Source organism: Sorex araneus, chromosome 8 (genome assembly GCF_027595985.1).
Source record: "Sorex araneus isolate mSorAra2 chromosome 8, mSorAra2.pri, whole genome shotgun sequence".
NCBI lineage: Eukaryota > Metazoa > Chordata > Mammalia > Eulipotyphla > Soricidae > Sorex > Sorex araneus.
In genome coordinates, this window is record NC_073309.1 from 254347 (window position 1) to 268926 (window position 14580).

Consider the following 14580-nt stretch of genomic DNA (forward strand, 5'->3'; position numbering starts at 1 on the left):
CCATCCCTGGCTACAGCCCCTCCATAAGCCAGAGACCATTAAAAGATGCTGAGTCCATGGGTGCCAGAAAAGCGTTTAATCTCTTGGGGCTCCTGCCGGCAGGGACAGGCTTTGCCACAGCCCAACCTGGCAGGCCCTGGAGACCAAGAGGGCCCCCAGGCACAGGGAGATGGGCTCGGCAAGCCTTCCCTGGGATGGCGCTGGCAGGGGACGGCAGGGCTGCTGACCTGGCACCATCCCCTCGGTGCCCACGTCAAGGTCTGCAGCGCTTGCTCTGGGCCTCGGCCCCCGAGGATGTGGCTGGGGCAGCCCGCTTGTTCCGGTGGTGGGGGAAGGTGGGCATGAGCTCCGGCTCGCAGGCTGTGGGGGCGGGGGACTCCATGCACAGAGCTGCTGGGGGGGCTGTATCCAGTGTGAGCCCAGTTCTCTACTCATGCTGGGCCCTGCTCCCATGCCATAGCCCTGTCTCTGTGCCAGCACCCCTTCCTCCCTGCCCGCACACACAGGGCCCAGCCTGGGGCGGCACTCACGCAAGGGTTTCTCCTTGAAGTAGGAGCTCTCCAGGCAGTCCCCAGCCGTGGCCCTGGAGGGGACACCCACATTAGCAGGCCCCACCAGTGCCTCCCACCCACCCACCCATGGCCAGGGGCCTAAGAAGCCGTGTTGGGGTGCCCCTGCAGGCCGCCAGCACCTTTTCTTGGGGTCATACATGAAGAGCAGGTGCAACAGGCGCAGACCGGCCTCGGAGAGCCAGGGGAATCTGTGCTTTAGGTTGTTGTAGGGCTGCTTCCGCAAGCTGTACTGGTTGGCCAGCGGCAGCTTGGAGAAGCCCTGTGGACGACGGGTGGTCAGGGCACAGGGCTGAGCAGGCTGCCGGGCGAGGACGAGGCCGGACACTCACCGGCCAGATGTTCTCACTGGGTGTTCCCAGCAGCTGCACAATCAGGTCCACCTGGTGGATCTCAGACGTGCCCGGAAGAAGTGGTCTGTGGGCCAGGAGCTCAGCTAGGATGCAGCCCACTGCCCTGCAGAGAGACGGCCAGAGTCCTTGCACCTGCCCCCGGCTTGGAGGCCAGCAGGAGGGGGCACGGCACACTAGGCCTACCACTTGGGCACTGTCCACTCCAGAGCTACATCCCCCTGGGAACACCAACATGCAGCCCCTCTCACCACATGTCAATGCTGGTGGTCTGCGTGGCGGTGCCCAGCAGCAGCTCTGGGGCTCGGTACCTGCACACAGAAGCACCCAGCTGGCACAGGACTTCCCAAGTCCGTCTGAGCCAGCACACAGCAGGCAGCACTGCAGGGCAGAGCTGTCCCCCACTGGGTCTTGACTCACGGAGGCACACCAGGAGCAATTTCAGGGAGACCCCCACAGGGTCTGCTGCCAGTCCAGAAAGTGCGGAGAGGCTCCCTCTGACAGCAGCCCTGCACTGCCACCGCCACCTGCCAGGGAGGGGCCCTGCCCAGGCCAGGTTCCAGGCCCTCCAAGTCACTGCTGAGAGCCTCCTTCATAGGCACAGCTGACTCACCACAGTGTGACCACCTTGGGGGTCATTGGTTTCACAGGAGTGCCGTAGGCCCTGGCCAGGCCAAAGTCAGCTGTGACAGGCAGAGACAGAGGACACGTCACCGCCCGCCCACAGGCAGAGGAAGCATCACTGCCCACACCCACCCGTCACGGCACGGCACGCACCAGTCTTCACGCAGCCCTTGTCGGTCATGAGCAGGTTGGAGACCTTGAGGTCCCTGGGGAGAGAAAGCAGTGGGGCTCCTAGGGTGCACCAACCGCCCAGGCCAGGCTCTGCCTGCGGGGGCCTGTGCCACCCAGCCCAGCCCGCCCTAGCCCTGTGGCTCCTTTTCCCGGGCAGTCTGAGCACGGCCGCCACCACTGCTGCCCAGCAGCCGCACAGGCAGGGTTCCGCTAGCTGGGTAGGTGCCCCCCTCCGGGCCCGCCACCTGTGGATGATGAAGTTCCGGTGCAGGTACTGGAGACCGCGAAGCACCTGCAGGGCAATGCACTTCACCTGCCAGAGAGCAAGGGCGGCACTCAGGGCCGCCTCCGCACACGTCAGAGGGCGGGGACAGCCAGGGCCCGCCTCGCCACCCACCTGCGCCTCAGAGAAGGGCGTCGGCATGTTCTCCAGCAGGCTGGCCAGGTCCTGCTCGCAGTAACCCATCACCAGGAAGATGCTGGGGGGACAAGAGTCAGGTGCTGCTGATGCCAGCACGCAGGGGGGGGCCGGCACAGCCCACGCTCACCTCTCCAGGTGGTTTCCCACAACCACCTCCTTCAGCTCCACAATGTTGGGGTGTCGCAGGCGGAGGAGCAGCGTGATCTCACGCAGACTGCTGATGGGAACCCCTGCAACCACACGGATCAGAGCCCCCCTCGGCACACTCTGTCCCTGCCCGGCTTGGAGCCCCCCAGCACAGCGCAGAGCCCCCCTCCGCAGGGCTCTCACTGCACGTCCTCCACACACAGCCTGCAAGAAGGCGCCAAAGGCTGGAAGGTCGGGTGGGGTTACCGACCAGAATCCCCTGAGATCAATCCCCCAGGCTGCTGCACAGCCCTGCACTCACACCCCAGCCTGTCCCTACTCACCGTCCTTCTCCTTGTCCATCCTCACTTTCTTCAGGGCGACAATCTCGTTGGTCTGGGTGTCCCGGGCTCGATCTGGAAGAGAAACTGTCCGTAAGCTGCATCCAACCTCTCCCTGAGCGCGGGGCTCCCTCTCACCTCTGCCCAGCACCTCCTACACACTCGGGGCACTCTCCCTGGGGGCATGATACATCATAAAGTAACAGCCCTTACTGGCGCAAGGGTGGCTTCAGGGCATGGTGCCATCCGCTTGCCCGCGAAACCCCCACCACAGCACACAGCCGGTCACGGCTGCTGGAGATCCATCCACGACTCCTGCCAGAGTGGGACTCAGTTTCTGGTCACCCTGGGGTGGACATTTGTCCACCTTAGCAGTGAAACAAGAGGTGTGTGTTTCCTCCTTCCAGCCCAACACAGCTCCTGTGGGAAAGCCCCTTGTGCCCAGGCCCCCATCGCGGCCACTCACACACGATGCCATAGGTGCCTTCCCCAATGCGGTTCAACTTCTCAAACTCCTTCACGCTCCGGCATCGCCCCAGCTGAAAGAGTGGCAGAGTCGGGGCAGCCCACACTCAGCGTCCCACAGATAGGCAGGGGCTCTGCTTCTCAGGTGCAGAGAGGGGTGATGACCCCGGTGGCACGACACCCTACTCAGGACCCCAAGCTCTCCCGAACAACAGTGTGGGAACACACCCAAAGGCCAAAGAGGAAAGAACAATGTCGGAAGGGGCCACACTGGAAGGTCATGGCCCTGGGCTTGAAATACGATGCCCGTAGTCCTCCTAAAAGACTAGGGGTGGACGGTGGGGACAATACTTGTTTTGTTTCTGGGGCTTTTTTTTTGGGGGGGGTGTCACACCTGGCGATGCACAGGGGTTACTCCTGGCTCATGCACTCAAGAATTACTCCTGGCGGTGCTCGGGGGACCATATGGGATTCGAACCCGGGTCGGCCATGTGCAAGACAAACGCCCTACCCGCTGTGCTGTCACTCCAGCCCCAATACTAGTTTCGTTCTGAAGAGGCCGGTATGATCAGCTTGGGGCCCTGGGCCAAGCTACGGGCCACCAGCCCAGTACGGATACGGAATGAAAATAAAATGACAAGCCCGTTTCTCCGATGCTGTGTCTTGTCTCAAAGGGCCCCAGCCACACGCTGTGACCGCGGCGAGTTCGTGAGCCATCTCCCAAGCACAGACGGCTGCGGCGGCAGGGACCGTCCCCAGGAGCCGCACATGCCTTCCTCCAGCCTCCGGGCAGTGCTCGCTCCGAGTGCTCGCGGCAGCTGTGCGATGCCGCCGACGGCAACCCCGGCGGCCTCCGGCCTCGTCCTCCGCGTCCAGCGCCCGGGAGCACGCGTGGGCTGGACGCAGCCCTCCCCGGCCGCTCCTCGGTCCAGTCCTTTCACTCCCCGCCCGTCTTCTCGCGCCCAAGGCGTTGGAGGCCGGGTAGGAGCGCCTGCCCCGCGCGCCCCCGCCCCAGGGTGAGGGGCCCAACTCGGGCGGGCGCAGGGTCCGCGGCGGACGCGGCAGGTGGGCGCGCCAGAGGGCGCTGCAAAGGGCTGGCCAAGGCCGCGCCACACCCACCCCGGGATCCGCCCATCCCCCTCGTCCCGCCCTCGCCGCCCGCCTCGGATTCCGGGTCCTCTCCCCGAGCCCACCAACCACTTCCGGCCCGCGCGAGCTGTTCTGGGAGGAAGGCCCCGCCCCTGCCGGAAAGCAAGGCGCCGCTGCGCGACACTGAGGGCGCGGCGCGCTCTGGCCTCGCCCCGCCGCCAGCGAACCCAGGCGCACCCTGTGTTCCGGGGGCACCGTGAAGTAGCCTTCCTTACGGACACACTTCAGGCGGATCAGTTCCGACTCCGGCTCCTCCATGAAGCCTGCGGCCCCCGCTCCGTGCGCAGGCGCAGCCGGGCACCGCGCGCAGGCGCAGGGTTCACTTCCGGGGGCCTTCCTTGGAAACGGTTACCAAGGGCGCCGCCGGAAGTGCCCGTCCGCGGAGCTCTAGCCCGGCTGCTGCACTCCTGGTCCTCGGGGACCCGCGGGTGCTCGGTCGGGTGGAGCGCGCTGGTGATTAGACGCGCGTTCGTTGGTGCGTCAGAATCTGTAGTCTTGGGACCGAAGAGTTGCCGGCCCGACGGTCTGAGCTCGGCTTGGCACGCGTGAGCCTGGGGTCGTGCCCCGACGGCACGGTCCTTGCAGCACGACTGACTGGCGCCTGAGCAGCAGCGCTGCTGTGGCCCAGAAGCCCCCAGTTTAACTGTCCACGTTTCGTTTATTCTGACCCCTTGGAGTTCCTTCATAGCGTCAGAGCCGTGATGTCGTCTTGTTCGATGAAGATACTTGGGTCAGGGGAGGGAGGAGGCTTGTGCAAGATCAGATACGGAGATTGGATGCGCTTTCATGGGCACAGGCACGGGTGCAACCCCCACGGGTCGTGGTGGTCTGGACGCAACAAATACAAAATTCAACAAGGCCTGAGCAAACTGTCATGAGATACTTGACAAAAGGTAGTGGATTGCGGGGGTGCTGCGATGATCCTCTGGGTAGGGTTCTTGCTTTGCAGTGGCTCCGCGTATGGACCCCCAAGCCCAACCAGGCGTGATCCCTGAGCAGAACCAGAAGTAAGCATTGAGCACCGCTACACAGAGCCCCAAAACCAAAACAACAAAAAATGTAGTTGATTGCAAGTCATTTGTGTTGTTTAATACTTAAACAGTGCTCACCAATAAAAAGCATTGGGTGCACCTCGGGCCACCAGGAGCTGAGGAAACGGTGCACATCACCAGCCACCCGGGAGGCAAAGGGTCTGACCCCAAGTGCGCTGGACACTACTCAGCATGCACTCCCTTCCCCAGGCAGCTTGGAGCCTGTGTTCTGAGGGTCTAGGCTGCTCCATCACCCCTTCTCCTAACAGGCCTTCTACACCTCTGTGTAGGTAACAGCCCTCAGACACTACTTGCTCACCTGCTGTGGGACTCAGCCCTCCATGTCCCTCTGCTCCTGTACGGGGGTCATATCTCCAACTGGTTCCAGGGACACCAATTTCCTGTTGCTCCTGAGGCCATGGCCAGCTGCTTTGACAGTGGACAGAACCCCCAGCCTCCATGAGTCAGCTTGCTCTTGGCCCCTTTCAGCTTCGTGTGCTGGCCCGAAACAGTCCTTCATGGGCACTCTACTGGGCACGGTCTTATTTCGACGGTGGGGAGCCCAAGGCAGCCACGGTGCTGGGGCTCCTGTGTCGGAAGTAGGGGCCCCAATCACTACACTCATGGATGGGCCTCTGCTCTTCCTCAGGGACAGCACTGAGGCTGATGAGGCTCTGCCGGGAGGCACGGGTGATGGCGATGCGGGGGGTGTCCAGCTGCACAGGGTGCTGCTCTGGAAGGAAGCGACACCCGAACGTTAGTGTGTAGCAGTGGCACAGCTCTTCAGGAAAACCAAGTGCCCCAGTGGGTGGGGCTGGAGCGATAGCACAGCGGGGAGGGTGTTTGCCTTGCACGCACCCAACCCAGGTTCGAATCCCAGCATCCCATATGGTCCCCTGAGCACCACCAAGGGTAATTCCCGAGTGCAGAGCCAGGTGTGACCCACAAAGCAAAAAACAAAAACCCGAGTGCCCCAGTCGGGCAGGTGGGATCAGGGGCGCAGGGTCCATCTGGGATGACCCCAGGCTACACTTTGGAGCCAGTGAGCGAGCGAGCGCTGGGAGGTTCAGTGGGGATGCCAGAAGAGGCAGGCCTGTCCCCAAGGTGGAAGCCAGACACTGAGAGAATCGTCCATGCAGAATGGAGAGCCGGGCATGAGGGCCCAGGACCGTGCAGGACTGACAGAAGCCCTCTCCTCGATCTCACTTTCCTCTGCACACACAGGAACCCACATTTCCTTAAAGTCAGTTTCTGAAAACCTGGAAGAGGGCTAGAGGAGGGTTTACTGTCGAGTGTCGCTGCCATTTTGTGTGAGCCACACCGAGCAGTGCCTCTGGGGCAGCTTGTGGCTCGGGCTCAGGTGTGGAAAGAACCATGCCGTGCCAGGGCTCAACCCCGAGGCCTCCACGAGCAGAGCAAGCACACACCCCTCTGAGCCACCCACCTGTCACCTGTCACCTGACACGCCTCTATGTGTGTGCCACATGCAGCTCCCCCTTACCCCATCCTGAGCCCAACCCAAGGTCTCTGAGGCCCAGCCTGAAGCCACTCTGCCTCAGGCAGTTGGTGGCCACAGACAGGAGAGGCCATGAGGCCATGCAGACTGCCCACCAGCAGAAGCATCTAATGGTGATGGGCTCTGCCCACCATGTTTGCATGGAGATGGCCTGTATGTCCCACGTCTCTTGAGCCACAGTCTACAGGAACCAGTGCATGGCGCATGTGTGCACTGGAGATGCCATCATCCACACAGGAGACTCCCTACACTCACAGGTCCTCACGGCCTCCATGCCAGCTGGGGGCTTTCCCTGGTCTGTCCCCAAGACGAGCCCTGTGCTTCAGCGCATGATGAATACACAGAGCTGCATCTGCCAGAACTCTCCAGTTCTCTGAGTCTATGACATTAGGTTAACACTGAGGGTCGGAGAGAGAATCCGGGCAAGGAGCTTAGATCCCAGCATCCCATATGGCCCTCCAAGTCCCACCAGGAGTGATTTCTAAACACCACCAATGTGTGTGTGTCATGGTGTGGGACCCAAAAACAAACCCTAAAAGTTCTAACTTTCCCAAACAGAACAGAATCTTCAGTTTTAAGACAGTAAAGTAGGGATCGGGAGATGGCTCAAAGGGCAACAGCTGGGCCCTGGTCCTTGGCTGCACCACAGCCTCGTTTCATCCCCCAAGGCACTGCATGCCTGCAGCCTTTGGGGGCAAGGGGCAGCTCTTCCTGGCCCCGTGAGTCCATGCTCCACTCACCCCTGTGTACAGGCAGCCCTGGGCGCTAAGCCACATGCTCCTCTAGTCCCTTCCTGTGGACAGCACTGTCCACTGGGTCCTTTTGTGTCAGAGACACCTGCACCACACCCATCGCACTTGGGGCAGTCAGGATTTGAACTCGTGAGCACAGACATGTAAGGTCAGTGCTGGAAGGCCCTGTACACTTCTCAGGCCTCTGAACACCATCCCCAGCACACGTGTGTTCAGGCCTCAGACCCGGAGCCTCATCAAAGTGTTCTAAGAGGGCTGCCAAGCTTCAACCCCGGCTCCAGCTTCTCTTTTTAACAGCTTTCCCGTGGTGTGATTTACATGCAATAAAATCGCCTGTGGAGAGAACACAGTTCAGTAATCTTTAACAAACTTTCGGAGTCAGACCCCGTGAATCCAGCGCCGTGTGGCCACGGGAACAATTTCACCCTGGGAAAAGTCTCCCACGGCAGCAGCCACTACCTCGTTCCCACTCAGGCAACGCGGGTTTGCTTTCCTCGCAGGTGAACGCAGCGCCCACGGGCGCCCAGCCACCACCCCTTGACCAGTGACCCGCATCACTGGAGCCCTGCCCAGTGACTGCAACGGGCCCAGCCACCACCCCTTGACCAGTGGCCCGCATCGCTGGAGCCCTGCCCAGTGACCGCAACGGGCCCAGCCGAGTTCTCTTGGTTCTTGCTTTGGGGCCACACTCTGGTGCTCAGGGGTTACTGCAGGCTCTGCACTCCTGGCAGTGCTCAGGGTACCACAGCCGCGCGCAAGGCTGTGGTCCTCCGCGGTGTACGGCTGCTCCGGGCGCTCGGCCCGAGTTCTGACGTCCCTCGGCCTCTGGCGAGCCTGGCGGCCGCGGAGGACCCCCCGACTCTGGGCGCGCCCCCCGCTTCCCGCCCGAGCTCCCCGTCCACACCTGCGGCGCCAGCGGGGGCCGCGGCTCCGGCTCCCACGGCCGCTTGCTTGGGCCCGGGCCCCGCACCCGCCCGGGCCTTGGGCTTGCTCCGGCCGAGCCCCATAGGCTTGGTCTCGTGACTCACAGACGCGTCTCCACGGCAACGCCTCCGCGCCATCCTCTCGCGAGAGCTGCCGGCGGAAGGGGCGGTTCCGGAAGTGCCGCGGCCGAGCGCGACAGCGGCCCGCCCGCCGCCCGCAGACCCCTGGCCATGGACGGTAAGAGGCCGCAGGCCGACCCCGCCCCAGGCCTCGCCCCGGCGCCGAGCCGCGGCCCCGGACTGTCCGGCGCCCAAGAGCGCCCAGGCTCTGGGCACCCGGTGCTGGCCGGCCGGGCTGCCCTGCCCGCTGCCCCGGCCTGCCCGCTGCCCGGCCCTGCCCGCTGCCCGGCCCTGCCCGCTGCCCCGGCCTGCCCGCTGCCCCGGCCTGCCCGCTGCCCCGGCCTGCCCGCTGCCCTGCCCTGCCCGCTGCCCCGGCCTGCCCGCTGCCCTGCCCTGCCCGCTGCCCGCTGCCCCTGCCCGCTGTCCCGTCCTGCCCGCTGCCCCGGCCTGCCCGCTGCCCCGTCCTGCCCGCTGCCCTGTCCTGCCCGCTGCCCCGGCCTGCCCGCTGCCCCGGCCTGCCCGCTGCCCTGCCCGCTGCCCCTGCCCGCTGTCCCGTCCTGCCCGCTGCCCCGGCCTGCCCGCTGCCCCGTCCTGCCCGCTGTCCGTCCTGCCCGCTGCCCCGTCCTGCCCGCTGCCCCGGCCTGCCCGCTGTCCGTCCTGCCCGCTGCCCCTGCCCTGCCCGCTGCCCCGTCCTGCCTGCTGCCCCGGCCTGCCCGCTGCTTCGTCCTGCCCGCTACCCCGGCCTGCCCGCTGCCCCGGCCCTGCCCGCTGCCCCGTCCTGCCCGCTGCCCCGGCCCTGCCCGCTGCCCCGGCCTGCCCGCTGCCCCGGCTTTGCCCCTGCCTCGGGGCTTCCGTTCGCCGTCCTGGCCGTCAGGTCCCTCACCCCAGCCGCCGGCAAGGGCTCCCCGTGCGCCATCCTCCCCGCGGTCATCATGGGCAGCGGGGCAGCCCTGAGGGATGGCCTGAGCCCTGGCGAGAGCGAGCCCGGCCGTGGCCGCCCGCCGGCCCGGCCTGTGGCGCAGAGTCGGCCGCTCTCGTCCTTTGGTTCTCCATGGGCCGCACCCGGCGGGGCAAGGCCCGCCCGGGCTGCTGGTGCTCTGGGGCGCTCCCTCGCGGTTCTGGGGGTGGAACTCGGGGCATCGCAGACTCTGACAGGCGCTCTGTCCTGGTCGGCCTGCGGGAGGGAGTCCAGGAGTAGCCGAGCCATAGCTCTCCTGGACAGGGCAGTGCTCATTGGGACCACGGTGGCTCGCATACTGGCCCCTTACGGTCAGCGGTCATCCCCTGGCCTGTGAGAAGTGGGCTTCAGAGGACACGGCGGTTCCTGGGGGCCAGAGTGCGTCTCCCGGGCCCAGCAGGGGTGAAGGGCTCCACGCAGGGCCAGAGCTGCAGCTCTGAGAGCCTCTCCTCAGGTGTTCTGGGCAGGCACCAGCTGCAGTCACGCTTCTGACTCTCACCATCTCTCTTTGCAGACACCCTGTTCCAGCTGAAGGTATGTCCCCAAAGTGGCCCCTCCCGGCCCTGCCGCTGCCCTGGGGAACGGTGCTGTCAGGCCTCGATGCCTGCCAGGCTCTCCTCGTCTGCTGAGCCCGAGTGGTCACTCAGCTCCGGGGGGAACACACGTGTCACTGGAAGGGACAGCCTGGCACTAGCCTCACCCCTTCTGGACCAGGGGCCTCTGTCAGGCCTGCAGTGCTGGCCCGGGGTTCCTGAGTGAGCTGGCCTCGAGCACTGCCAGAGAGGCCCCTAAAAAATAAGATTAGAGTGATAGTCCAGCAGGCAGGGCCTTCACCTTGCAGGTGGCCAACCAGGTTTGATCCCCAGCACCCCATATGGTCCCCGGAGCCTGCCAGGAGGAATCCCTGAGTGCAGAGTCAGAAGTCAGCCCTGAGCATAGCTGGGAGTGACGCCAAAACAAAAAGATTGAAATCACAGAACAACCTATTGGCAGCTCAGTGCCCCTCCCTGGTGTGTGTGCGTGGGGTTGCCCCTGGAGTGCTCCTGCCACCTTTGGTGGCAGCTGATGGAGAGGGAACAGGTATCCAAGCAGCGCTGGGACCCCGTTCCCAGTGCAGATCCCCTCCAAGTGTCTCACCAGCAGCCCGGGTGGTCACTATGGTGGTCTTTCCCGTGGGAATGTTCTGAGCAGGTGTCTGGGAAAGGACAGACGCAGTAGAAAACCCTTCTTGGCCAGCCACGTGGCCTGACGCACCACTGCATCTGCTTGTGGCTGGGAGACAGGGTCGGTGGCTCTGCATCTCTCCTCTGTTGCCTCTTCTCAGTTCACTGCGAAACAACTGGAGAAGCTGGCCAAGAAGGCGGAGAAGGACTCCAAGGCTGAACAGGCCAAAGTGAAGAAGGTGAGCTGCTTCTCTCGCCCCACCCTGGGATGTGGCTGCTGGAGAACACGCCCTGGTTGGTGTCCTGCCCATCGCCGGTCGAGGCTGCTGTTAGGACAGGCCTTGTATGGGTATCCCACCCTACCTGGAGGTGTGGCTCTGGAAGACTGACCCTGCCCATGTGCTGGACCTTCCCAGGCTCTCCAGGATCAACTCCCTTTCCTGTGTTTTCTTTGTTCTGTGCCCGCGGGATGCCCATGAGCCTTCCATCCCTTTCCTCACTTCACCACAGTGCCTGAGGGCCACCTCTGGGTGGAGGCCAGAGATGGATGCTCAAGGCTGTGGTCACCCGGCTGATGGCACAGCTCTAAGAGAGGGATGGAATGGACCAGGGGCACCAGGCTGACCCTGTGTCATCTCCAAATGCGAAGGGTAGAACTCGTCCACTGGTTCTAGGTGTGGCTCCCTGGAGTGACACGACTGCCCAGGAGCTCAGGGCAGAGAGATGGGATGGGGGAAGGCGCTTGCCTTCGGGCAGTCGACCTGGGTTCCACCTGGGGCCACGTGTGGTTTCCCAATCCCCACCAGGAGTCCTCCCTGAGCACTGCCTGGTTATGGCCATAAAGCAAAGCAGACAGGGGCTGGAGAGGTAGCACAGCTGGTCAGGCGTTTGCCTTGCACGCAGCCCACCCAGGTTCAATTCCCAACATTCCTGGTGGTCCCCTGAGCACCGCCAGGAGTAATTCAAAGTAATGCAAAGCCAGGAGTAACCCCTGTGCATGACCCAAAAAATCGAAAAAAAAAAAAAAAAAAAACAGACAAAAAGCAGCAGCTGAGGCCTGGTGCCTTCGGTGAGCCCACCCGGGTTTCCTGTCTGATCCCTCTGTGGACTGGGCCCTTGGTGCAGGGTTGGGGCTGGATGTGTTTGTAAAACTGGAGTTGGCGGGAGGGCAGCTGTTCTCTCACTAGCAGACAGCACCCAAAAAAGCCAGGTCTCACTCAACCAGGACCTTGGCTGCCCTCCCCACTGCCCCACCCTGTCCCAGGCTCTGCAACAGAAGAATGTGGAATGTGCGCGAGTGTATGCCGAGAATGCCATCCGCAAGAAGAACGAAGGCGTGAACTGGCTCCGCATGGCGTCCCGGGTGGATGCTGTGGCCTCAAAAGTGCAGACAGCTGTGACCATGAAGGGGGTGAGTGCCTGTTGCAGGGTCAGCGCGACCCTTTGGCTGGAGTGTGTGTTCCTGCTGGTTCAGGACCTAGACCTTGCCAGGGACAGCTTCCCTGTCCGTGAAGTTTGGCTCTGCCTGCGGAAAGCCCGGCCTGCTGGGCATCACTGAGGTGCCTCCATGATTTGCAGGTGACCAAGAACATGGCCCAGGTGACCAAAGCCCTGGACAGGGCCCTGAGTGCCATGGACCTGCAGAAGGTCTCTGCGGTGATGGACAGGTTTGAGCAGCAGGTGCAGAACCTGGATGTGCACACTTCGGTATGTTCACTGCCCAGCTCATGGCGCCAGGGCGGGGGTAGGAGAGGGGCCCAGGTCCCCAAGGCCTGGGCGCAGCTGCTCAACCTGTGGCTTACGCAGGTGATGGAAGACTCAATGAGCTCGGCCACCACACTGACCACACCACAGGAGCAAGTGGACAGCCTCATTGTGCAGATCGCTGAGGAGAATGGCCTCGAAGTCCTAGACCAGCTGAGCCAGCTGCCCGAGGGTGCCTCAGCCGTGGGTGAGAGCTCCGTGCGCAGCCAGGAGGACCAGCTGTCGAGGAGGTAGGCCCCCGTGGAGGGTTGGCTGTGGGGGCGAGGAGGTCCTTGCAGGCTTCTCATGTGCTGTCTGTCCACACTGCACCTCTGGCCTGGCCAGCACGTGACTTGGGTGGCCTCGGTCCAGCCTTTCCCTGATGGGCTCTGTGGTACACTGCAGGCTGGCCGCCCTGAGGAACTAGGCCGCCCTCCACCTGGAGGGGAGGAGGACGGCCGCCCCTGCCTTTCTGCTGACTGTGGCCTCACTGTTCTCCGCCCACCTGCCAGCCCGGAGTCCTGCCATGTGCCCACAGTGGGCGCCTGTCTCTGCGACTACACAAACTTCTGACGTCTCTGGGTAATTCCCATGTCTCTGGGCCGGCCAGTTGGGGACGCACAGACCCCTGTCCCCTGATCCCCAGGCATGGACAGGAGCTAGCCAGCGGATGCCTATATTATCAGTGTGTGTGCAGTGTGCTTCCGCGGTTCTAGGACCACCCCTTTCCAGGCCCCCAGAGGCCTGCCCTCAGAGATCTGAGGAGACCACCCAGGGACAGAGTGGGAGGGCCCAGGGGGGCCTGGGCAATCAGCCGCCTCCAGACATACGTGCCTGCGTCCAGCGGACCCTGCTAACCCCCCATACTTCAACCGTGGGCTTCCACCTTCTCCTCCACTGCCCTGCGGGCGTCCAGTCTTCAGTGAGGTCCTGTCACTGTAGAGAGTGGACATCCCCTGACCATGACCATCAGAGTTGCTGGGGCCCAGTGACCGTCCCCAGACGCCCGCCTGGGACAGCCTACCCTGTGCCTCTCTCCCAGTCCCCGATGTTGACTGTCCTCTCGCTGTTTTCACGGTTTCTCTTTGGGTTTTATTTTTGCCAAAATGGAAGGATTTTGGCACCAGGCTGCATCCCGGGCTGAGCACCTGCTCCGAGCAAGGTGCTCAGCCCAGTAGGCCAGGCCAGAGCCTTCCACACACCCAGCAGACCCCCTGTGCCAGAGACCCCTGTAAGAGGCTGTGGCTTTCCAGTCTGCTATGTTGAACAGCGGGTGCAGCCTCTCAGTCCCCAGGGGCTCAGAGCGTCCTGGAGCCCCATGCTCAAGTAGGGGGGGTGTGGGTGGGGGCTTTGTAAAAGGCAGCAGAGCTGCCCCTCGTCCTGAACTGGTGTTGTGAATAAACGATTGTTCCTGAGGACCTGCCCATCTGTGCTTTGGGGTCTTGGGGGCGGGGGTGTCGCTGTGGCTGGGGGTGTGAAGGTAGAGACACCCTCAAGGCGGAATCTGAATTGCAGGGGCATTAAAAGGAGTCTCCAAGTTCAGTGGCACAGCTTCTGTCCCCGGGACTGTAACCCTCTAGACAGTGCTCCCTGCCACGGTGCAGTCATATCTGCACTGGTGTACTCACCAGGCCTGTTCCAGGACACACACCTGACAGTCCTTCCTTCACCCTGCCAATGGGCACCACAACTGGGTCACCCTGGTACATCTGCTTCCACACTTACAACATGTTCCCATAACAGGATCTGCGCCCGTACATGGGTGTGTGTGTGTGTGTGTGTACACACTGGGACCCAGACCTGTATGACCTGCGTGTGCACTCCAGTCCGTTCAGACCTATGTCTGTCTCAAGGAAACCCAGTTATAAAGTCAGAGGCGCTACCAACATAGCACACTGGGGGCCCTGCCAGCCACCAAGGAGGCTGTGAGAAGACTGAGGTGGCTGGCCAGAACAGTAGTATAGTAGGGAGGGCGTTTGCCTTGCACGTGGCCAACCTGTTTTATGTCCCCTGCATCCCCTCTGGTCCCCCAAGCACCGCCAGGAGTGATTCCCGAGTGCAGAGCCTCAAGGAATCCCTGAGCATTGCCGAGTGTGGCTTATAAAACAACAAAACAAAAAGATTGTGTGGAAGTGAAGCTGGGGTGGGAACTAATTCA

At 63.0% G+C, this 14580-nt stretch overlaps 2 protein-coding genes across 6 annotated transcripts; one reads left to right on the top strand and one right to left on the bottom strand.

The window, feature by feature from the left end:
- Nucleotides 1-53: 53 nt before the first annotated feature.
- CDK10 (cyclin dependent kinase 10) lies at nt 54-5791 on the bottom strand. 5 transcript variants are annotated; one of them, XM_004600481.2, is made up of 14 exons: nt 5567-5789; nt 4394-5207; nt 3069-3141; nt 2606-2677; nt 2263-2365; nt 2112-2193; nt 1960-2027; nt 1697-1749; nt 1533-1602; nt 1171-1230; nt 902-1025; nt 692-831; nt 531-583; nt 54-360 (listed from the first exon to the last, which is right to left on the bottom strand). In XM_004600481.2, exons 2-14 carry the CDS (start codon nt 4472-4474, stop codon nt 254-256), a joined length of 1086 nt encoding a protein of 361 aa, XP_004600538.1. In that variant the 5' UTR covers nt 4475-5207; nt 5567-5789; the 3' UTR covers nt 54-253. The 5 variants fall into 5 exon arrangements, 3 of the variants coding, with proteins under 3 accessions (XP_004600538.1, XP_055001019.1, XP_055001018.1); XM_055145044.1 differs by having other exon boundaries at nt 1697-2193; nt 5567-5790; XM_055145043.1 differs by having other exon boundaries at nt 531-831; nt 1697-2193; nt 5567-5791.
- A 2771-nt stretch (nt 5792-8562) lies between these two features.
- CHMP1A (charged multivesicular body protein 1A) lies at nt 8563-13837 on the top strand. Its single transcript, XM_004600483.2, has 7 exons — nt 8563-8676; nt 10031-10050; nt 10841-10918; nt 11944-12090; nt 12258-12386; nt 12486-12673; nt 12828-13837. The coding sequence occupies exons 1-7, from the start codon at nt 8670-8672 to the stop codon at nt 12847-12849; spliced, it is 591 nt and encodes a 196-aa protein (XP_004600540.1). The 5' UTR covers nt 8563-8669; the 3' UTR covers nt 12850-13837.
- Nucleotides 13838-14580: the final 743 nt, after the last annotated feature.